Source organism: Nomascus leucogenys, chromosome 8, assembly GCF_006542625.1.
Source record: "Nomascus leucogenys isolate Asia chromosome 8, Asia_NLE_v1, whole genome shotgun sequence".
Classification (NCBI taxonomy): Eukaryota; Metazoa; Chordata; class Mammalia; order Primates; family Hylobatidae; genus Nomascus; species Nomascus leucogenys.
The window spans coordinates 34,962,590-34,984,487 of NC_044388.1; the positions used below are offsets into that span (position 1 = coordinate 34,962,590).

Below are 21,898 nucleotides of genomic sequence, written 5' to 3' on the forward strand. Positions count from 1 at the left end.
ATTATTACACCTGAAAAAGTTAACAATAAAGCTTTACTATCCAGTTAGTGTTTAAATTTCCCATAATATCCTTTCAAAGTTGGTTCATTTGAATCAAGATCTAAACAAAGTCCATATACAGTTCATATATATAGTTTATCATATAGTTATTTACATAACTATATAAACAGAAAAAAGTATAAAAATAAAAGGTACTTAGGGTCAGCTGCATATTTAAGAAGTGGGGAGGAAATTACCTTGCTCTTCTCTTCAATCCTAAACAACATGTTCCCTTGAATTCAGGTCGTTACCATGAGTGTCATCCATTAGGAGTTAACATAATGTTCTTTCTACAGGGAAATATTATCTAAGCTCTAAACAAACAATTTAGAAGCAAAGTTGTGTAAAGCATTCCTTTAGTAAGTTGAGAATGCCAGAAAACATCACCTCACATGTCCTCAGGCTAATGAATCCACCTAAGGCACTCGATGTAACATACCCAGATTGGCCATTAAACTAAACCAAAGTATCACTTGAATCTTATGAACTGCACAAATTCCCTGCAAGGAAAACATACATACATAATTATCTCACTTGTCATAGCTTAAAAGGTGTTTCTGAAGAAAAAGGTGCAGCAAGAACCAAGCAAGACAAAAATACTTCCTTAGAAATAATCTGGCATCTCTAGCTGTTGTTATGATTGTCCCTGGAAACGAGCCAGAACAGATGAATAAGTATCTGACTGTTATGAGCTGCCAAATATAGGCTAAGAAATTAAGCCTACTATTCAGGAAAGAAAGAGTCAGAGAAGTTAACAGTGTTTTCTTAGTAGGAGAGAACTATTGTCGACTCTCAGTTTTTTGATGAGCCACAAAAATATCACTTTGTTCTTTTTATACAATAGAAAACAAATGGAAGGAACCTAATAGGAAATGCCGGGTGTTTATAAAGAAACTTGAGCACTCAGCAGATTTTCTTCCATTGCTTTCTATAAAATTCTTATTGGATGAATAGAGGCAGGTTGGGAGATGGATGCCTTACTTTTTCTGCTTAATGTGTGTGTTTTTTTTTTTTTTTTTTGAGACGGAGTCTTGCTCTGTCCCCCAGGCTGGAGTGCAGTGGCGCAATCTCGGCTCACTGCAAGCTCCGCCTCCTGGGTTCACGCCATTCTCCTGCCTCAGCCTCCCGAGTAGCTGGGACTACAGGCGCCCGCCAACATGCCCGGCTAATTTTTTGTATTTTTAGTAGAGACGGGGTTTCACCGTGTTAGCCAGGATGGTCTCGATCTCCTGACCTCGTGATCCGCCTGCCTCGGCCTCCCAAAGTGCTGGGATTACAGGCTTGAGCCACCGCGCCCGGCTTCCTGCTTAATGTGTTGAAAAATTAATAGAACACTTATACAATCATAATGCCTTCAGTTTTAAAATTAAATACTCTAAAAGGAATATTTTATCCACATCCTGTTTTGGTGTACTAGGAAACCTGGGACCCAGAGGGAATTGCTTGGGTCCCACAGTTGGCCTGTGCTAGAACTGGGACAGGGCCAGAACTCCTGCCTCCAGGAGAGGGGTTCAGACTGCTTCCCCATGAGATGGCTTTGCCAACATCCGAATCAGCCATTATCAGGAAGAAAATGCTAAAGTAGTCACGGCCATTTTACTCTATCATTTCCTTTGAAATGTTTTGGAAATAGATGCATTTAGACATTTGGAAAAAGCTCACATAAAATATAATCACTATCCCTTCACCTCTTAGTACTGAACTCTTAGACTATGGAGAATCAAGTTTCCTGAACCATCTCCCATGTTATAAATCTATGAAGAATCTGTTGTAAGTGATTTGAATGTACTATCTAATAGTTGGCATTCTAATCAGGATAATTACTAATGATTGCAATTGGTCATCGCAATGCCCATAATCTATCTATAATCTTGCCTGCCACTTACTTCCTGTCATGTGGCCCAGTTCCTAACAGGCCATGGATCAGCACTGGGGGTCAGAGACCCCTAGGTTATACCGTATAGCCTAGGTGTGTAGTAGGCTAGACCATCCAGCTTTGTGTAAGGCCACTCTATGATGTTCATACAATGACAAAATAGCCTAACAATGCATCTTTCAGAATGTGTCCCCATATTAAGTGACACATGACTGTACCTTCCATTAGGCCCCACCTCCCAACACTGCTGCACGGGGGATTAAGTTTCTAACATTTGAACTTTAGGAGACACATTCAAACCATACCAGCCTCCTTTTCCAAGTCCTCATGGAATTGATGAATCCAGTCTAGATGAATCAACAGACTGAATGTGTATCAGTGAAGCCTTCCTGTGGTTTGCTTTATGAAACTACATGGATAGAAAAAGGCCAAGGTTGGATTGTCTCCTGTGGAGAAGTTTAACTACTGGAGTGGGTTGCTAAACCTGGGACATATATTAAAGCCACTGGTGCCTGTTGATCATGACAACTGTCTACAGATTAAGAAGGACGGCAGCCCAGCTTAGTAACTGCTATGATTCAGAAGGATGGGGCTGCACTATGAGGGCAGTTTATTCAGAATGATATGTTGACAGGCCAGACCAGCACTATGGGAGGCTGAGGCGGGAGGATCACTTGAGGCCAGAAGTTCAAGACCAGCCTGGCCAACATGGCAAATCCCCATCTGTACTAAAAATACAAAAAAAATTAGCTGGACTTGGTGGCACATGCCTGTAATCCGAGCTACTTTGGAGTCTGAAGCATGAGAATCGCTTGAACCTAGGAGGCGGAGGTTGCAGTGAGCCGACATGGCACCACTGCACTCCAGCCTGTGTGACAGAGTGAGACTGTGTCTGAAAAAAAAAAAAAAAAAAAGAAAAAACAAAATAATATGCTGACAGATGACCTGAGTTCTCATGACACCTCCTAGGTGATGATGCCATTTCAATCTATAAATAATGAAGGCTATAGTTTCTTGCTGCTCTTAGAAAGGCTAATGCTATAGCTTTCTGCTAAACATTTTCTTATTAAGCTTTGCCAGCATCCTGAGCTTGATGGTTTTCATGGCTTGGCTTACCCTCCTCTTAGGGATTTCTTAATCACCAAACTCTCAGACACTATTTTCAAACAAATGAATGAGATCCCCTGGGGACCTGAAAGAGCTGCCAAACCTCTCAGAGTGATTCGGCTGATGAAAGTGGGAGGCCAGAGGTCAGGAGGTGTGTGCCCACTGGGCACTGTTTCGATGGGTTACTGAGCTCTAGTACTTGGTCCACAGAATTGAGTTCACTTGTCCAGGGCTACTGCCTGCAAGACAGAGACAGCTGGCCCTGTCCTTGCATTTGTAAGGATAGGCACGATTCATCAAAATACTATTCTATACTTGGGAGGCAGACGTGGGAGGATCGCTTGAGCCCAGGAGTTCAATGCTGCAGTGAGCTATGATTGTGCCACTGCATGCCAGCCTAGGTGACAGAGTGAGACCCTGTCTCAAAAAAAAAATAAAATACACACACACACACACACACACACACACACGTATATGTATTCTGCTGCTTGGGCCAATAAATGGGCCAGAACCAAGAGAAAAAGCAGGGGTAACCTGAGGGTTACTTCTAGATCAAGCAAGAGAAGGAAAACATCAAATCCAGATCTGTAAGCGAGGTCAGAGCACATTAACGAGAGGATATTCCAGAAGGGTAGTGATTGAATTTTTTAAAAAGAGGGGGTGGGGTGTCAATAAGCAGGTACTACCAGTCATGTAGCAAAGGGAATTCAGGAGCAATGGGCAGTCTTGGAAGTAACAGAATGGGTAACGAAGGATAGGGAAACTGTTGCCAAATGGGAGGGAGCAGCGGGGGCAGGAGTTGGGAAGTGAACGAGTAAAGATCTAACAAAAGAAACAGGACTGGAAGGAGACACCTCCTCTCTGTTTCTGCCCATCTTGGATCCAGGCTGTCCTCTGGGCAGACAGATGGCTCCAGTCTACAGCTCTGGCTCCTACTTCTTTCCTTAGATCAATTCCCACAAATCACTTTCTCCTGTCCAGAAAAATGTTCTTTCTACTACTGTCCAGAGAAATGAATCATTCTCTACAGAATGCAAATAGAAAAAGAAGGAAGCAGACGTCCTGGTTTAACCAATCAGAGGAGTAGAAATTACCCCTGGCCATCAGTGGGGAGATAGATTTTGAGGCCAGATTGCATTTTAAAAGGCTTTGTTAACCAAGTTCTTTTTTTAAATTTAACATTCCTTCATGAGCATTTCCCTAATCATGAAGAGTAGTCACTTAAAAAAATTACGGGGCCGGACACGGTGGCTCATGGCTGTAATCTCAGAATTTTGGAAGGCCAAGGAGGTTGGATCGCTTGAGCTCACGAATTCGAGACCAGCCTGGGCAACATGGCAAAACCCTGTCTGTACAAAAAAATAAAAAAAATTAGCCGGACATAGTTGTGCGCTCCTGTAGTCCCAGCTACTTGGGAGGCTGAGGTGGGAGGATTGCTTGAGCCCGGGAGGCAGAGGTTGCGGTGAGCCGAGATCATGCCACTGCACTCCAGCCTGGGTGACAGAGCCAGACCCTGTTTCAAAAAATATATATATTGAAGTGTAACATATATATGGAAACTTGCACACATCTAAAGTGTACCTTTCGAAGGATTTCCATCAGCTGCACACACCCATAGACAGCTCCCCAGAAGTGCCCCTATAAAAAGCACTCTTTCTTTTTTTTTGAGACAGAGTCTGAAACTATTTTTTGAGACAGAGTCTCTTTGACTATTCCCAACTCTGGGAAACCCCATTTATCTACTTTGTCTCCTCTGAGCTACTGAGTATGGTGAGAGAAAGTATAGAACCCTTCTGGTTAAGGCACTACAAGTTTTGGGTTTGTGTGTGTGTTTTTTAATAGAGATGGCATCTCCCTATGTTGCCCAGGCTGGTCTCAAACTCGAGGGCTCAAGAGCTCCTCCTGCTTCAGCCTCCCAAAGTGCTGAGATTACAGGCATGAGCCACTGCGCCCCACCAAGGCCACTACAAATCCTTGCTATCTCTGTTTATCAAGACCCTCACTGTGTTATGTTCTGAGTGCTAAGATTGGGCTTGTGGTTTGCCTTCATGTTAATCAGTGATATTGACCTATAACTTTCTAAGTTATCTGTAACTTCTAACTTAGTATTATCTTTGTGAAGTTTTAACGATTAAAAGTGTATTAGTCAGTTCTTGTAGTGCTATAAAGAACTACCTGAGGTCGGGAGCGGTGACTCACACCTGTAATCCCAGCACTTCAGGAGGCCAAGGTGGACGGATCACTTGAGATCAGGAGTTCAAGACTAGGCTTGCCAGCATGGTGAAACCCGGTCTCTACTAAAAATACAAAAATTAGCTGGGTGTGGTGGCATGTGCCTATAGTCCCAGCTACTTGGGAGGGTGAGGCAGGAGAATCGCTTGAACCCAGGAGGCAGAGGTTGCAATGAGCTGAGATCACACCACTGCATTCCAGCCTGGGTGACAGGGCGAGACCCTGTCTCACTCACACACACAAACACACACACAAAGAACTACCTGAGACTGGGTAATTAATAAAGAAAAGAGGTTTAATTGGCTCACAGTTTTACAGGCTGTACAGGAAGCATGGTTGGGGAGGCCTCAGGAAACTTAAAATCATGGCGGAAGGTGAAGAGGCAGGAGGCACGTTTTACATGGCTGGAGCAGGAGGAAGAGAAAGAGCAGGAAGGTGCTACGCACTTTTATAAACAACCAGATCATGTGAAAACTCACTCACTATTATGAGAACAGCAAGGGGGAAATCCACCCCCATGATTTAATCACCTCCCACCAGGCCCCTCTTCCAACACTGGGGATTACAATTCAACATGAGACCCAAACCATATCAAAAAGCTTATTTGCAATTTTACATTTTGAAAATGATGAGAAGGATAGGTTTGGAATACTCAACAAGATGAGATACCTGTACAATGCTTTGTATGGTGGGATAGATGTCACCTTAGATAAGCAGATGGTTTTACACAGTACACAAATAAAAAGGTTTTTTTTTTTTATATTTGAACAAGCATGTATTTCTTTTAGTGAGTACTGAAGTAAAATAGAATTAGCACACCAAACCCAATTTTCATCACTGCCATTGCTTAGAAGGAGGGTAAGTTTTATAAGTAAGTTGAATTAAAGTTGATTAAAGAAAAATGGTAATTACATAACAGTACAGGTGACCTGCAGATGTGGCAGTAATTTGTAAGTGCTAGTTAAATGACATTGCTACTGCATAATTTAGAAGTCCTGAAACCTTTCTCTCGTGTATTTTAAATCCTAACAGGAAGAAACAGAGGGAGTTATTTAGGATATGCCAAGAAAAAAAGAATCAAATCCACCCTCAAAGTCATATTAAAATAGTGTTTACTTCGTGTTATTGATCTCTTTGTAAGACACGTTTATGAGTCAGCTTTGTATTTAACAATTATGTAAATAGTTATCATGTGGGTTTTTACTTTATTACCATATACCTGGGAATAATATCAGCCATTTATTTTTAGGACAATTATTTTTTAAAATTTTCAAAAAAAAAATTTTTTTTTTTTGAGATGGAATCTTGCTCTGTCGCCCAGGCTAGAGTGTAGTGGTGTGATCTCGGCTTACTACAACCTCCAAACCCCGGGATTCAAGCGATTCTCCTGCCTCAGCCTCCCAAGTAGCTGGGACTATAGGCGCCCACCACCACGCCCGGCTAATTTTTGTATTTTTAGAAGAGATGGGGTTTCACCATATTGGGCAGGCTGGTCTTGAACTCCTGACCTTGTGATCCCCTGACCTTGTGATCCGCCCGTCTCAGCCTCCCAAAGTGCTGGGATTACAGGTGTGAGCCACAGCGCCTGCCCCCAAAAAATTAGCAGATGGGGGTCTCCCTCTGTCAACCAGGCTGGGGTGCAGTGACACAAACACAGCTCACTGCAGCCTCGAACTCCTGGGCTCAAGAGATCCTTCTCAGCCTCCAGAGGAGCTGGGTCGTTAGGTGCACACACCATGCCCACCCAAATATACACACACACACACATATATATATACACACACACACATATATATGTATATATATACACATATATACGTATATATACGTATATATATACACATATATACGTATATATACTGTATATATATACACATATATACTGTATATATGTATATATATACAGTATATATGTATATATACTGTATATATGTACACATATATATGTATATATGTATATATATACATATATATGTATATATATACATATATATGTATATATACTGTATATATACACACATATATGTGTATATATATATACAGTATATATACATACATATATACACACATATATGTGTATATATATACAGTATATATACATACATATATACACACATATATACACATATATGTGTATATATATACATATATATACACATATATATACACATATATATACTTTGAGACAAAGTCTTGCTATGTTGCCCAGCCTGGTCTCAAACTCTGGGCCTCAAGCAATCCTTCCACCTCAGCCTTGCAAAGTGCTGGGATTACAGTTATGATCCACTGCATCTGGCACAAATTTCCAAATTTAGAAAAAAAAAGTTCAAACTTAATAATGGATATAAGTCTGTAGTCCACATAACAAACCAATACGATAATGAGTTAGGTTTTGTTTTGGTTTCGTGTTGCTAAAGTTCCCATTCCAGGATCAGGTGGGCCAACTGAACACTCAATTTTGGGGTGTCTATATATAGAGCGTTTGCCATCTTGTTCACAGCACTTTGTGTTTTTATTATCACTTTACTTAATCTTTGCTTCCACATCTAGACTGTAAACCTTAAGGGAAGAAACCACATCTTTTTCCTTTTTGTATCCTCAGTACCAGCAGAATAGCTTGCTAAAGTAGATACACAAATTCCTACTGCAAGTCACTGGGTATATCCATCCAAAACTTTAGAAAAAATTTTATTATGGAAAAGTTCAAATGTATGCATTATCGATGCGTCATCTGGCACTTTCTAAACTGTTTCTTGGGTGTTTAAGATGAAAGCCAGGGAAAGATGTCAGTTACATTTGTGCTTTCTCTTCGCCAATAGCAAAAGCAGAATACAGTACACCATGGGAAAGACACTGTTGTACGAATTACAGAGCAACCAGAGAGAGGAGAGGCTCCTGACCTCCACAGCCAGCATGATGTAGGCAGTGATCAACTGGGTGTGGGCCCAGGTGAGGGTTCTATAGAACAGCCTCATCGGCCAGGATCTGATAAACTCATTGGCAAAGGAGTGAATCAGGTAGTCAGCTTCCACCATCACGGCCCAGCAAAGGAAACCAAACACCTGTCCTGGATGGAGTCCATGCCACCAGGCAGAGAAGGCAAATGTCTGCAACAACGGCCAAGCCCTGCTGTGCTGGAATACAAGCCGTCGGAGCCATCGAGCCGTGCTTTGGTTCCACTTTCTTGCAAACACAGATATCCTGTGGGTTCTTTCCAGGGTCCAGATGTCTGCATCGGGGACATATCCCTCCTCTGCAGGGCTCTGACCAAGCTCAGGCCCAAAGCCCGCTGCATGGAGGAGGGAGTCATCCAGGATCCAGTGGGAGTAGTAGGTGAGCTTGAAAAGCCCGGCTGTGGTCCACATGACATAGATGCACTCGAATTGCTGGCAATCAGTCAGCCCCGCTCCTGCATCCACCACCCTGCTCACTGCCACGTTTAGGCATTCTAGTCCAAGAATCTGCAGACCCCTCCAGCTCAGAGCCCAGAAAGAGTGCCTGGGATACAAAGCACTGGACCCTTGAACACGAGCCTGAAATTGCTGGAAGGAGCACAGAGAGCCTCCCAGGAGAGCAGGGAAAAAGAGCAAGTAGCTGAAATAGGGCAGTGCCTTACACACATGCTCAGACAAAGAGCTCCTGCTCCTGATGCCTCCAGATACTGCCTCCACTTTCGCCTCACAAATGTCCAGAGAGAGGGACGTGACCCTCTGGGTCAAGAGCATGAGAGAAGAAAGAGTGATGCAGAACCTGCAAGATAATTTTTTAAAGAACATAAAAATACTCTGTATTTATTCTCTCTCTTATTCTAGTCTGTCATACGTGATCTCACAGGAAATAGATAAGTCTGTACAGCTAAGATTAATCTCATGGCCTGCAGGACCCCACACAAAATAAGTCTTAAAATAAAATAAATCAATCTTATTTATTATTTTTTTTGTAGAGATGGGGTCTCACTATGTTGTCCAGGCTGATCTCAAACTCCTGGGCTTAAGCAATCTGCCTGTCTTGGCCTCCCAAAGTGCTGGGATTACAGGCATGAGCCACTGCCCCTGGCAATATTTATAGATCTTAAGTATACAGTGGAACTTAAGTCTAGACTAATATACCCCAAACTTTTAAGAATAGTTACCTCTAGGGAATGAGATTAGCATAAGAATATCTTTCACTTATTGCTTTGTTTGAATTTTTTGTAATGATCATGTGTGTTTTATAAATAAATATACGTATATCTATATGAATATGTGTGTATATTTGCATATATATTTTTTGTTTGTTTTAAAGAAAAAAAGATGCACACATTTACTTGCATGTTCAACTTGGGAAGCTTCCCAGGGATCTCAGAGATCCATCCCATCTTCCATCCCAAAATCTTCCATTCTGAATAGGAGAATTTGCCTGGGAAATTTTACTTTAACAGCTGAAGACTCTTGAATTAATTCAGAACCACACACTACTCCAATTTGAAAGTTGTGGGAATAAAAATGGAATCATGGCTGGGTGCAGTGGGTCCCATCGCTTTGGGAGGCTGACGTGGGTGGAACCCTTGAGCCCAGGAGTTCAAGTCTGCAGTGAGCTATGATTGCATCACTGCACTCCAGCCTACGCATCCAAGTGAGACCCTGTCTCAAAAAAAAAAAAAAAAAAGGAAAGAAAAGAAAGAAAGAAAGAAAAAAGAAAAATGAAGTCACTTGTGTTAAAAAGCAAAACAAAACAAAACACTTCTGACAAACAGAGCCAGGAAAAGGTATGAAGAGAGGGTTCTCAATGCTTGTATGTCTGATAACAAAAACTACCACAAAAGACTGCAAAAACCACAACCTTGCACAAAAACCATTGCAACCCTACACAAAAAAATACTTTTGTGAGGTCACCTGCCCAGCCACTGCCTGCCCAACCACAGACTGGCATCACCCTTGTCATTGAGCCTGTACTCAAGGATAATGATTTCAAAACAATTATGTAATGCTCCTTATTTTTCTCTTAAAAAACTTTCTCTTACCGGCTGGGTGTGGTGGCTCACACCTGTAATCCCAGCACTTTGGGAGGCCTAGGCAGGTGGTGGATCACGAGGTCAAGAGATCGAGACCATCCTGGCCAATATGGTGAAACCCCATCTCTACTAAAAATACAAAAATTAGCTGGGCGTGGTGATGCACACCTGTAGTCCTAGCTACTCGGGAGGCTGAGTCAGGAGAGTCGCTGGAACCTGGGAGGCGGAGGTTGCAGTGAGCTGAGATTGTGTCACTGCATTCCAGCCTGGTGATAGAGCGAGACTGCATCTCAAAAACAAACAAACAAACAAAAACTTTGTCTTCCTTTACCTACCTGAATACACATACGATGGCACACATATGCCCACTGTAATGCCCAATTCCTAAATAAGTATCATTTTCTTTTTTTATTTTTTTGGAGACAGAGTCTCGCTCTGTGGCCCAGGCTGGAGTGCAGTGGCGCGATCTCAGCCGCCCACTGCAACCTCTGCTGCCTCCTGGGTTCAAGCGATTCTCCTACCTCAGCCTCCTGAGTAGCTGGAATTACAGGTGCATGTCACCACGCCCAGCCAATTTTTGTATTTTTAGTAGAGACAGGGTTTCGCCATGTCTGCCAGGCTGATCTTGAACTCCTGATCTCAGGTGATCCGCCCACCTCGGCCTCCCAAAGTGCTAGGATTACAGGTGTGAGCCACTGCTTCCAGCCATAAGCATCCTTTTCTTTTTTCTTTTATTTTCTCTTGTTTTGTTTTTCCTGAGACACGGTCTCACTCTATTGCCCAGGCTGGAGTGCAGTGGCACCATCTTGGCTCACTGCAACCTCTGCCTCCCAGACTCAAGTGATCCTCCCACCTCTCCCTCCCGAGAAGCTGGGACTTCAGACATGCTTTACCACGCCTAGTTAATTTTTGTAGGGTTTTTTTTTTGTAGAGACGGGGTTTCACTATTTTGGCCAGACTGGTCTCAAACTCCTGGCCTCAAGTGATCCACCCACCTCAGCCTCCCAAAGGGCTGGGATTATAGGCATGAGCCACCGCGCCCAGCCCCATCATTTTCTTTTAGGGAGCCTCTTTCTATTTGTTATTTAGGGTGACATCAGGCAGGATCAAGAAAGTGGGGAAATAAAACATTAGTCAGAATTGCAAATAAGGGAATGATGAGGAACATTGTGGGAAATGTTGATTATAATGTTTCCAAGAAAGGCCTACAAAGATTAGGATCAGAGACTTGGGAGAAATTTGCCGTAGAGGAAACAAAAACTCGGTAGTGAAGAAAAGATAGGAAGTTGAAGATTTTAAATACAAACTTGGCTGTAGGACTTTGCTTAATGTGGGATTTGTACTGAGGAATGGTTCACAGTGTGTGCTGAGCCATTAGCAATTTGAAATATGGTCTTAACCAATCACCTGAGCTCTTACTGCTTCACCATCAAAGATCCTGCTGGCAAGATTATTGAGGAGAACAATGAATGAAAATTAGGCTGGTCACAGTGGTTCACACCTGTAATCCCAGCACTTTGGGAGGCTGAGGTGAGGTGGGCTGATCACTTGAGCACAGGAGTTTGAGACCAGCCTGGGCAACATGGCAAAAACCCGTTTCTACAAAAAATATGAAAATTAGCCCGACGTGGTGGTGCATGCCTGTGGTCCCAGCTACTGAGGAGGCTGAGGTGGGAGGATTGCTTGAGCCTGGGAGGTCGAGGCTGCAGTGAGCCATGAGCATGCCACTGTGCTCCAGCCTGGGCAACAGAGTGAGACCTTGTCTCAAAAAAAAAAAAGGAAAGAAAATTACAATGACACACTCTACAATCAGAAACGCTGTCCTGTGGAGAGAAAACAAGTCTTCTAACTGCTGCTGTTTCTATCTGTGTGTCTGAAGATTTAAGAAAAACTGACCCCCTCACTTGACTGATTCTCACTGAAAGCAAGGTAGCCTCCAAATGCCACCAAAACCTGCTCACTCACTCTCTATTATGGACTGAATGTGCCCCCAAAATTCCTGTGCTTATGATCTAACCCCAGTACCTCAGAATGTGACTGTATATGGAGTTAGGGTCTTTAAAGATGTGATTAAGGTTAAATGAGGTCATTAGGACGGGCGCTAATCTAGTATGCACAGAGTCCTTATGAGAACAGACAATTAGGACACAGACACATGCACAGACAGAGGAGTGACCATCACGTGGACATAGGGGGACACTGCCACCTGCAAGCCATGAGAATGGCCTCAGAAGAACCCAGCCCTGCTGATGCCATCATCAGTGACTTCCAGCCTCCAGAACTGTGAGGAAATGAATTTCTGTTGTTTGAGCCACCCAGTCTGTGGCACTGTGTGATGGCAGCAGCTGTGCCCGACTAGCAGAGCCCCCCATACCAGGTCTGCTCCAGCCTCCCTCGCATCCAGCCAGATCCTGTTCAACTTGCCCTCCCAGCCCCATCAGGCCCCAGCTCCCTACTGAAATCCTGATTCACTCCATCCCATTTGGTACTTCCTACGCCCCACCCACCTGCCATCTTGCCTTTTACTTAGAACAGCCAACCTGATGCCTTTGGTGAAAATAGTCTCTTTTTTTTTTTTTTTTTTTTTTTTGAGACAGTGTCTCCCTCTGTCACCCAGGCTGGAGTGCAGTGATGCGATCTCCTGTCTCAGCCACCCGAGTAGCTGGGATTCCAATTATGCCCAGCTAATTTTTGTATTTTTAGCAGAGACAGGGTTTCACCATGTTGGTCAGGCTGGTCTTGAACTCCTGGCCTCAAGTGATCTGCCTGCCTCAGCCTCCCAAAGTGTTGAAAATAGTCTTCACAGGAAAATTAAAAAAAAAAAATTCTGGGTATAGTCAGGATGGCAAAGCAAGTGAACCAACCACAGGCTAGAATCAGATAGGTGACCACCTGGAGCATCACAGCCTCTGTGCTCTGAGTGACCCTGAAGCCAATTGTGATCACCAGAGAGAGTCAGGAACATGAGATCTCCAGATCACAAAGCAATGTTTCCCCTCATCTCAGGGATCTTGCTTATTCATAACAACACTTCTCTAGACTGTAATTAGCTCTTGATTTCTGTTTTCTAGATAGGGTGCCTACCCTTCCTCAGCAAGATGGGAACAGCTGAGTCTGAAGGAAGGAAAACACTGACACAGCAGCTGCCTCTCCCAGCAGCCGCCATGGGAAAGTTGTTACCTGCAAGCGGAGCGTCCACTCAACCCATGCTGCGGCTGGCAGATAGCGCTGAGTCACTTCTGGGCAGGCCTGCTCTGTGTGCTCTAGGATTCCTGCTTTGCCCTCCCTCTCAGGCACAATGACAACTACTGCTCAGTGCCAGACACTGCACCACGTAGGCAACACGTGGCAGCGATGATTAGTCACAGAATCACATTTATATTCATTCTAATGAAACTGCCATTGCAAAATTATAACTGAGACATTGAAAGAAGTCTGACCTAACCAACTCCATCTTGCTTCTAACCTCCAAGCTGTCCTTGGTCATTCCTGGGACTCATTTTGGGAGGAACTTAGTTAATAGCTTACAGTTTACAACAAAGACAATCACAGACCTTTCCCAAAACAAACCCCCTTCTTGCCTGGAAACTAGACTGCCTTTGAAGGATTAACAAATTAGCCAAAAGATTAGAAATTATGGTTTAGGAGTCATGCAGCTGGAGATGACAAGATTCTGACCCTCCCCAAATTGCTCCTGGGTATAACATTGTTATTCTAAGGCCTAAGATCAGTGCTTGAGATATTTTGCAGACCCTGCCCTTGACGGATCAGCTGGTACTACCCAGATCGATAAACTGGCTCATTTTATCTTGTGGCCCCCACCCAGGAACTGACTCAGCACAAGAAGACTGTTCTGACTCCCTATGATTTCATCTCCAACCCAACCAATCAGCACTCTCAACTCACTGGCCTCCCCCTACCCACCAAAGTATCCTTAAAAACTCAGATCCCCAAATGCTCGGGGAAACTGATTATGATTACTCCAAATGCTTGGAGTAATAATAAAACTGGCCTGTCTCCCGCACAGCCAGCTCTCTGTGAATTACCCTTTCTCTACTGCAATTCCCCTGTCTGTCTAGGCAGTGGAGAAGGTGAACCCATTGGGCGGTTACACTAACATTCACAACAATAGTGCAACACAGTATCGTTAGCCCCATATCTTTTTCCAGAAAAAGAAATGAGTCGAAAGAGGTAAAATGACTTGCTCAAGGTCACACTGGTCAAATGTGGAAGAATTAGGACTCCAACCCAATACCCAGGTTCTCTCTGCTGCCACCGTGGTGCATCCAAACCGCAGGTGGGCTGAGCATGACCATCGAACAGGCTGCTTACCTCACGGAAGGAGGCTCGTGCAGATGATACTCAGTGTAGTGCAGACCCAGGTGACACAAGGTCTGCCAGCTCATCTGAAAGCAGAAGGTCCACCTGTGGACTTGCTGCGGGGCCAGGGAACAGAGGAAAGCCACGGCACAGACAGCAGGGGTGAAGACGAGCACGGCATAGGGACCCATGGCAGCCACGGCCAGGGCACCTCCTCCAGCCAGGAGAAAGAGGTACCTGAAAGAGAAGGGACACCCTGGGGAGAATGACTTAGAACTGCACAGCAAAGGAATCACTGCAGATGTCACTCCAGAGAACCCGATCTGGGTAGTCCCCACACAACACCTAAAGTAGCCGCACTGTTAGCACTCCGGGGCCTTCCTTTTGTTCTTCAGAAGAAAAGAATCACGGGAGAAAGAGCCAGGGTAAATTTGTAAATTTCTGCCTTGGAGACAAATCTTTTTTTTTTTTTTTTTGAGACAGGGTCTCTCTCTGTCACCCAGGGTGAGTATAGAGTTGCAACCATGGCTCACCTCCTTGACCTCCTGGACTCAAGTGATCCTCCCACCTGGGAGGGACTACAGGCATGCACCAACATGCCTGGCTAGCTTTTTATTTTTTTAGAGATGGGATCTTGGTGTGTCGCCCAGTCTCAAACTCCTGGCCTCAAGTGATCCTCCTCCCTCGGCCTCCCAAAATGCTACGATTGCAGGCATGAGCCACACCCTTGACCTGGAGACAAATCTCAATTCCTGCCTTAGCGGCCCTGGAACCTCTCTCTTTGATGCCCACCATTCAGGGGATTCCCTCCCAAGGTATTCCACCACCTGCCCCTGACAGTCCTGGAAGTCTGGCTAGCAAGGACATCTTTGAAATCTCCTGGTACGTCGTCTGACAGAAAAGTGCTGTGAACCTAGTGTTAAGGATCTAGAAGAGCGCCCTAGGCATCCTCCCAAGACAAGCACCTTCCTTTTCACAGGATTGTGCTACCCAGAAGCATTCCAGAGGCTGACAGAGAAAGGAGACTCAACACTTCCCTTTGAAAAGTGAAAACTCGGAAAAATCTTTATATCCACCCTTCATCTTTACTTCTGCACTTTTAGATCTTATGAGTTAGGATTTTGTTTTGTTTTATTAAAGTTTATACTTATTAAAGTTTAGGCCAGGCACAGTGGCTCACACCTGTAATCTCAGCACTTTGGGAGGCCAAGGAGGGAAGATCACTTGAGGCCAGAGTTTGAGACCAGCCTGGGCAATATAGCAAGATCCCATCTCTACAAAAAAAATTTGTTTAATAGCCACGCATGGTGGCCACCTGTAGTCCTAGCTACTCAGGAGTCTGAGGTGGGAGGATCACTTGAGCCCATGAGTTAGAGGCTGCACTTGAGCTATGATGACACCATTACACTCCAGCTTGGGTAACAGTGCAAAATCTTGTCTCTAAAAAAACCCAAAAAGTTGTTACAGTTTATTATATCCTGTCACGAAAAATCTGCACAATCACCGCAGATGAAGTCATTGCAGAATCTTTTTTTTTTTTAGACAGGGTCTGGCTCTGTTGCTCGGGCTGGAGTGCAGTGGTGCAATCTTGCTCACTGCAACCTCTGTCTCCTGGGTTCAAGCAATTCTCCTGCCTCAGCCTCCAGAGTAGCTGGGATTACAGGCACCTGCCGCCGTGCCTGGCTAATTTTTGTATTTTTAGTAGAGACGGGGTTTCACCCTGTTGGCCAGGCTGGTCTCGAACTCCTGGCCTCAGTCTTAGACACTGTCTTGAACTCCTGGTACAGTCTTAGACACTGTGCCTAAGGTGATTCGCCCACTTCAGCCTCCCAAAGTGCCGGGTTTACAGGTGTGAGCCATCGCGCCCGGCCATTGCAGAATCTGTACTTTTTTGTCGGACCAACACTGGCTTTTGGGGCCCCCTGACTTTCTTCATTCTGTCCTTGCATTCGTTTTGCTGTTTTCTTGACGTCTTTTTCTCTCATCTGGGCTATGTCTTGCAAGTTTATGCTTTGGTTCACTTTTCTTTACATAATCCAGGGAATCATAAATCATGCCAGTTATCTTGCTACCACAAAATGGGGTCAGAATCTAAATACAAAGATGATCTCCATCTTATATATCATGTCCATGAGATCTTGTACATTTTGGCTAGTTTTTCCCAGATTTCTTTCTTATTACTGTTGCCTTCCCAGAGTGAAGGATGACCACGACCATATGTTTCCACCCAAGTCGTCAGTTGATTATGAACTCCTTTGAATGGATAGCTGCTGTGTCTTTCATGATAGTGGTCAATTTTCAGGTGGCCAGGGAGGAAAAGAGCAGTGTTTTGTCTTGTTTTTGAGACAGGGTCCCTGTTGCCCAGGCTGGAGTGCAGTGGCACGATCATGACTCACTGCAGCCTTGACCTCCCCAGCTCAAGAAATCCTCCCACCTCAACCTCCCTAGTAGCTGGGGCTATCGACATGCACCACCATACCTGGCTAATTTTTTTTATATTTTTTTGTAGAGATGGGGATTCGCCATGTTGCCCAGGCTGGTCTTGAACTCTCAGACTCATGCAATCCTCCTGCCTCAGCTTCTCAAAGTCCTGGGATTACAGGCATGAGCCAGGGTGACTGGCCAGTGTTTTTTCAATGTTGTAAAATACCCACATTGATGAAATAGTTTGTGAATCATGCCTCTCTCAGAAGCCAAGGAGATGCGGATCTGCAGAGGCCTGGGAAGGTTCACATTATGCACACTTGGTTCTTCCTTCTGCATTATATGGAGGCTTGTTTTTTAATTGCTGCCAAATTAATAAAGCTGAATGAAGGGGTCAGAAAAAGTGTGGAATAGTTGGGCGTGGTGGCTCATGCTTGTAATCCCAGCACTTTGGGAGGCTGAGGCAGGCAGATCACTTGAAGTCAGGAGTTCAAGGCCAGCCTGGCTAACATGGTGAAACCCTGTCTCTAATAAAAATACAAAAAAAATTAGTAGGGTGTGGTGGCGGGCCCCTGTAATCCCAACTACTCGGGAGGCTGAGGCAGGAGAATCGCTTGAGCTCAGGAGGCAGAGGTTGCAGTGAGCTGAGGTCGCACTGCTGCACTCCAGCCTGGGTAACAGAGAGAGACTCCGTTTCAAAAAGAAAAGAAAAGAAAGAAAACTAGAGAAAAGAGAAAAGAAAAGAAAAGAAAAAAGGACTCACTAGTCCTTTTGACTCGCTGGGAAAGCAACTCAAAGAAGCCTAGGATTTCTCTACCAACTCAGAACCAGGAAACACCACTGCAAGGCAAATGTGTGTCACGGCTCTGGGCACAGTGCCAAGTACAGGTTAGCAAGGACCACTTTTTTTCTTGGGGGAGAGCATTAAGTGTCTTAGTGTGAGAGCATCTATTACTCAAAAGCCTGGGCCATTCCTGTGCTTCTCTTTGAGCCTATGCCTGGGGTGACTTCCCCCCTCAACACTCCAGTTAACATTGTGGTCCAAGCCTTCACTTCCCTGCTATGGGAAAACAAAAGGGGGAACATTTATCCTTTACACAGCAACCCTCCCACCCAGAGGCAACTCCCCTAGGAGATTTATAAACATTAAATTGTCTGTACATGGACAATGTAGAACGTATGACTTAGTGATTGCTTATTTCATTCTAGGCATAGTGCTAATAATCCTTTATGAGAAATATATTTATTTAATACTTAAAATAACCCCATGAGATAGGCATTATGTTTTCTGTTTTACAGATAAGAAGAGGGCATTTGGGTGAAGTATACTGACATACACAAGGACACTTAGTTAGGTGAGGGAGTCAAGACTCAACAGGCTGAATCCAAAGTGAGAAGTCTCTTTTATTTTTATTTTTTATTTTTGACAGAGTCTCTCCCTGCTGCCCAGGCTGGAGTGCAGTGGCATGATCACGACTTACTACAACCTCAACCTCTTGGGCTCAAGGGATCCTCCTGCCTCAGGCTCCTAAGTAGCCGGGACTACAGGCATGTACCACCACACTTGGCTAATTTTTTGTACTTTTTGTAGAGACAGGGATTTTGTCATGTTGCCCGGGCAGGTCTCAAACTCCTGGGCTCCAGCTATCCACTTGCCTCTGCCTCCCAGTTACTGGGATTACAGGTGTGAGCCACTGCATCCGGCCAGAAACTGAGCAATCTTCACCCTAAGGTAACTCCATGACGATTAATCCTTATTTTTGCACTCACGTTGCTTTATTGTTTTGAGAATCTTTCTCAAAAGGAAACTTCTTTACAGCTGTTCCCCAACTCCAATCTCCATAAGTGAAGTTAACAGCCATCAGGCAGTTGTGAACGCGTGATCATACCACTGTTTAATCAAATTCCACAATCCTAACTGATCGTTAGATACAGCTATATTTTATTTAAGAATCCCAATATATAAAAATCCTAATTCCCAAAATAAGTGAATTATTAGGAAGTGGCCCTTTGGCAACAGATTTTCACTTTACAAAAGGACATTCCACAAAACCTTGTTAAAAATAGGGACTGTCAGGGAAAAAGGGTTGAAAAACTAACTCTTGGGTACTGTGCTCACTACCTGGGTGATGGGATCAATCGTACCCCAACCCTCAGCATCATACAATATACCCATGTAATAAAGCTACACATGTACCCCTTGAATCTAAAATAAAAGTTGGAATTATTTTTAAAAATATATTTCAAATTAGCTGGGCATGGTGGTGTGCACCTATAGTCCCAGCTACTGGGGAGGCTGAGGCAGGAGAATCCTTTGAATCCAGGAAGTGGAGGTTGCAGTGAGCCGAGATCGTGCCACTGCACTCCAGCTTGGGTGACAGAGAGAGACTCTATCTCCAAAAATACATATAAATAAATAAAATAAAAAATGTATTTGCGACTTTTCAATTTAACAGAAAATCATGTAGCCATGTTAACAGTACACTCACCATTTCTGTTCTATGTTCAGTTAAGTTCTTGCCTTTTGATTATGTTAAAAAAAAATCTTATATGAGCAATCTAAAAAAATAGGTGCTGTCTCTAATGTGTTCAGGTTATTTGATATTAAAAAAATCGTTACAATCAAGTCATCACTAGTGACAATAATTTTTGAACTTCAAATTATCATATAGCTAATCTAACAAGATTCATTTTGACTTATTTCATTTCTCTGAGAATTCATATAAAGGCATCTTAAAAATCACATTTAGTTATAATAAAACTTATACTGATGTAACTTTAAAATTTAATTTGATTGAAAATGATAAAATTCCATAAAATTAGGACTATTCAAGAATATCTGAGATCCATGGTTGACAGAGATGTATCCATTTGGAGAATTCTTGTACCATCGCAACAACCATCTCTCCTGAGAGTTTATTTTCATCCATCTGCCATTTAACGTGAACCCAGCAAACCTTATGTCAGTGCAGACAGGATGTGAATTTCCAGTTTAGTTTTACTCTATTATACATATTCATTATCAAGCAATCAATAATCAGTGACAGTGAGAGTAAGTTAAAAACAAGTGTAATTAATATATTGTAATCTTCACATCTGCAGTCTACTCTGCTTTTTGCCCTACTATCGTATTTCTGAATTTTTTTTTTTTTTTTTTTTTTTTTCGATAGAGGTTTGCTCCATTGCCCAGGCTGGAGTGCAATGGCGCCATCTCGGCTCACTGCACCCTCCACCTCCTGGGCTTAAGTGAGTCTCCTGCCTCCCTCCCGAGGAGATGGAACTACAGGCGTGAGCCACCATGCCCAGCTAATTTTTTTTGCATTTGTAGTAGAGACAGGGTTTTGCTATGTTGGCCAGGCAGTTCTTGAACCCCTGGCCTCAAGTGATCCGCCCACCTCAGCCTCCCAAAGTGCAGGGATTACTGGCGTGAGCCACCTCACCCAGTCACTATAGTATTTCTGGATGTAAGGGTAAAAATAGCCATCCAGCCTACCTGGCACGAGCGGAGAATGAATCCATGATACAGAGATAATTGAAGAGAAGTGCAAAGGGAAATGCAGCCCCCTGGTAAAATGATACAGGATGGAGAAAGAACAGCTGAAGCCACTCCATTAGGAACCAGAACAAAAGAGTCTGTCTTTTCTAGGATCCTTAACTGATGCCTTCCTCCAAGAGTAATCTCAATCACGCTGTCTCTGGTCTTTTTATCTGGTTTAGCACGGCTAGGGTGAGCAAAAGGCAAACAAAAGCTCTGGAGATAAGCAGGATAAAAACTGGCTTTCTGATTGAGGAACTGCACTATGGAAACCAAAACACATTTTGATGTGACATTAAACATGACATGCACTAAAAACATTGCTTTTGGAAGTTGTGGTTTTGTTTCATTGACATAGTATGCTATTTACCTTTTCAGTCATCATGCTGTCATATTTTCTTCACTAAGTTACTGAAAAATCTCATTTCCCAACTGTTGACAGACAACGCTGTGGACTGAAAAGGGGAAACAAGAATGTGACCAGGAGGAAGGGAAGCAGGTTCTTTTCTTTTTCTCTTTTTGAGATAGGGTCTGACTCTGTCACCCAGGCTGGAGTCCAGTGGCACAACCTTGGCTCACTGCAACCTCCACCTCCCCAGCTCAAGTTATCCGTCCACCTCAGCCTCCTGAGAAGCTGGGGCTACAGGCATGTGCCACCATGCCCAGCTAATTTTTATATTTTTTTGTAGAGATGGGATTTTGCCATGTTGGCCAGGCTGATCTCAAACTCCTGGGCTCAAGCGATCCTCCTGCCTCAGCCTCCCAAAGTGCTGAGATTATAGGCATGAGGAACTGCACCCAGCTGGAGGCAGGTTCTTAAGGCAAAAACCAAGATTCCCCTTCCTCAACACAACTCTCCTCCTATGCTACTATTTTTTTCCTATCAGTACCTCTTATGTATCTATTTCTCAGTTCATTTGCCTGCCCCCTTTACAACCTGAGCTCTACAAGGGAAAGACTTTGTTTTGTAGATTACTATATCCCTAGCACATAGAACACTGCTGAACATACTATATAACCAGTAAATATTTGTTTAAAAGATTTTGAGGAGGCCAGCCGTGGTAGCTCATGCCTGTAATCCCAGCACTTTGGGAGGCCGAGGTGAGTGGATCATCTGGGTCAGGAGTTCAAGACCAGCCTGGCCAACATGTGAAACGCTGTCTCTACTAAAAATGCAAAAATTTAGCTGAGCATGGTGGTGGACACCTGTAATCCCAGCTACTCAGGAGGCTGAGGCAGGAGAATCACTTGAACCTAGGGGGCAGAGGTTGCAGTGAGCCGAGATCACGCCACTGCACTCCAGCGTGGGCAACAGGAGTGGAACTCTGTCTCAGAAAAAAAAAAAAAAAAAAAAAGAAAGAAAAAGAAAAAA

General features: G+C 43.8%; 2 protein-coding genes across 2 annotated transcripts in view; one reads left to right on the forward strand and one right to left on the reverse strand.

Annotated features, from left to right (window-relative positions):
* The window catches only part of LEPROTL1 (leptin receptor overlapping transcript like 1), a 44,122-nt gene extending 29,726 nt beyond the window's left edge, over positions 1-14,396 (forward strand). The window contains exon 4 of the mRNA XM_003269536.3: positions 13,319-14,396. Within this exon, the coding sequence (XP_003269584.1) occupies positions 13,319-13,549 (231 nt within the window). The 3' untranslated portion in view covers positions 13,550-14,396. The remainder of the gene's footprint in view (positions 1-13,318) is intronic.
* MBOAT4 (membrane bound O-acyltransferase domain containing 4) lies at positions 7,517-20,686 on the reverse strand. Its single transcript, XM_003269534.2, has 3 exons — positions 20,485-20,686; positions 14,580-14,804; positions 7,517-9,004 (listed from the first exon to the last, which is right to left on the reverse strand). Exons 1-3 carry the CDS (start codon positions 20,601-20,603, stop codon positions 8,041-8,043), a joined length of 1,308 nt encoding a protein of 435 aa, XP_003269582.1. The 5' UTR covers positions 20,604-20,686; the 3' UTR covers positions 7,517-8,040.
* Between the last annotated feature and the right edge of the window lie 1,212 nt (positions 20,687-21,898).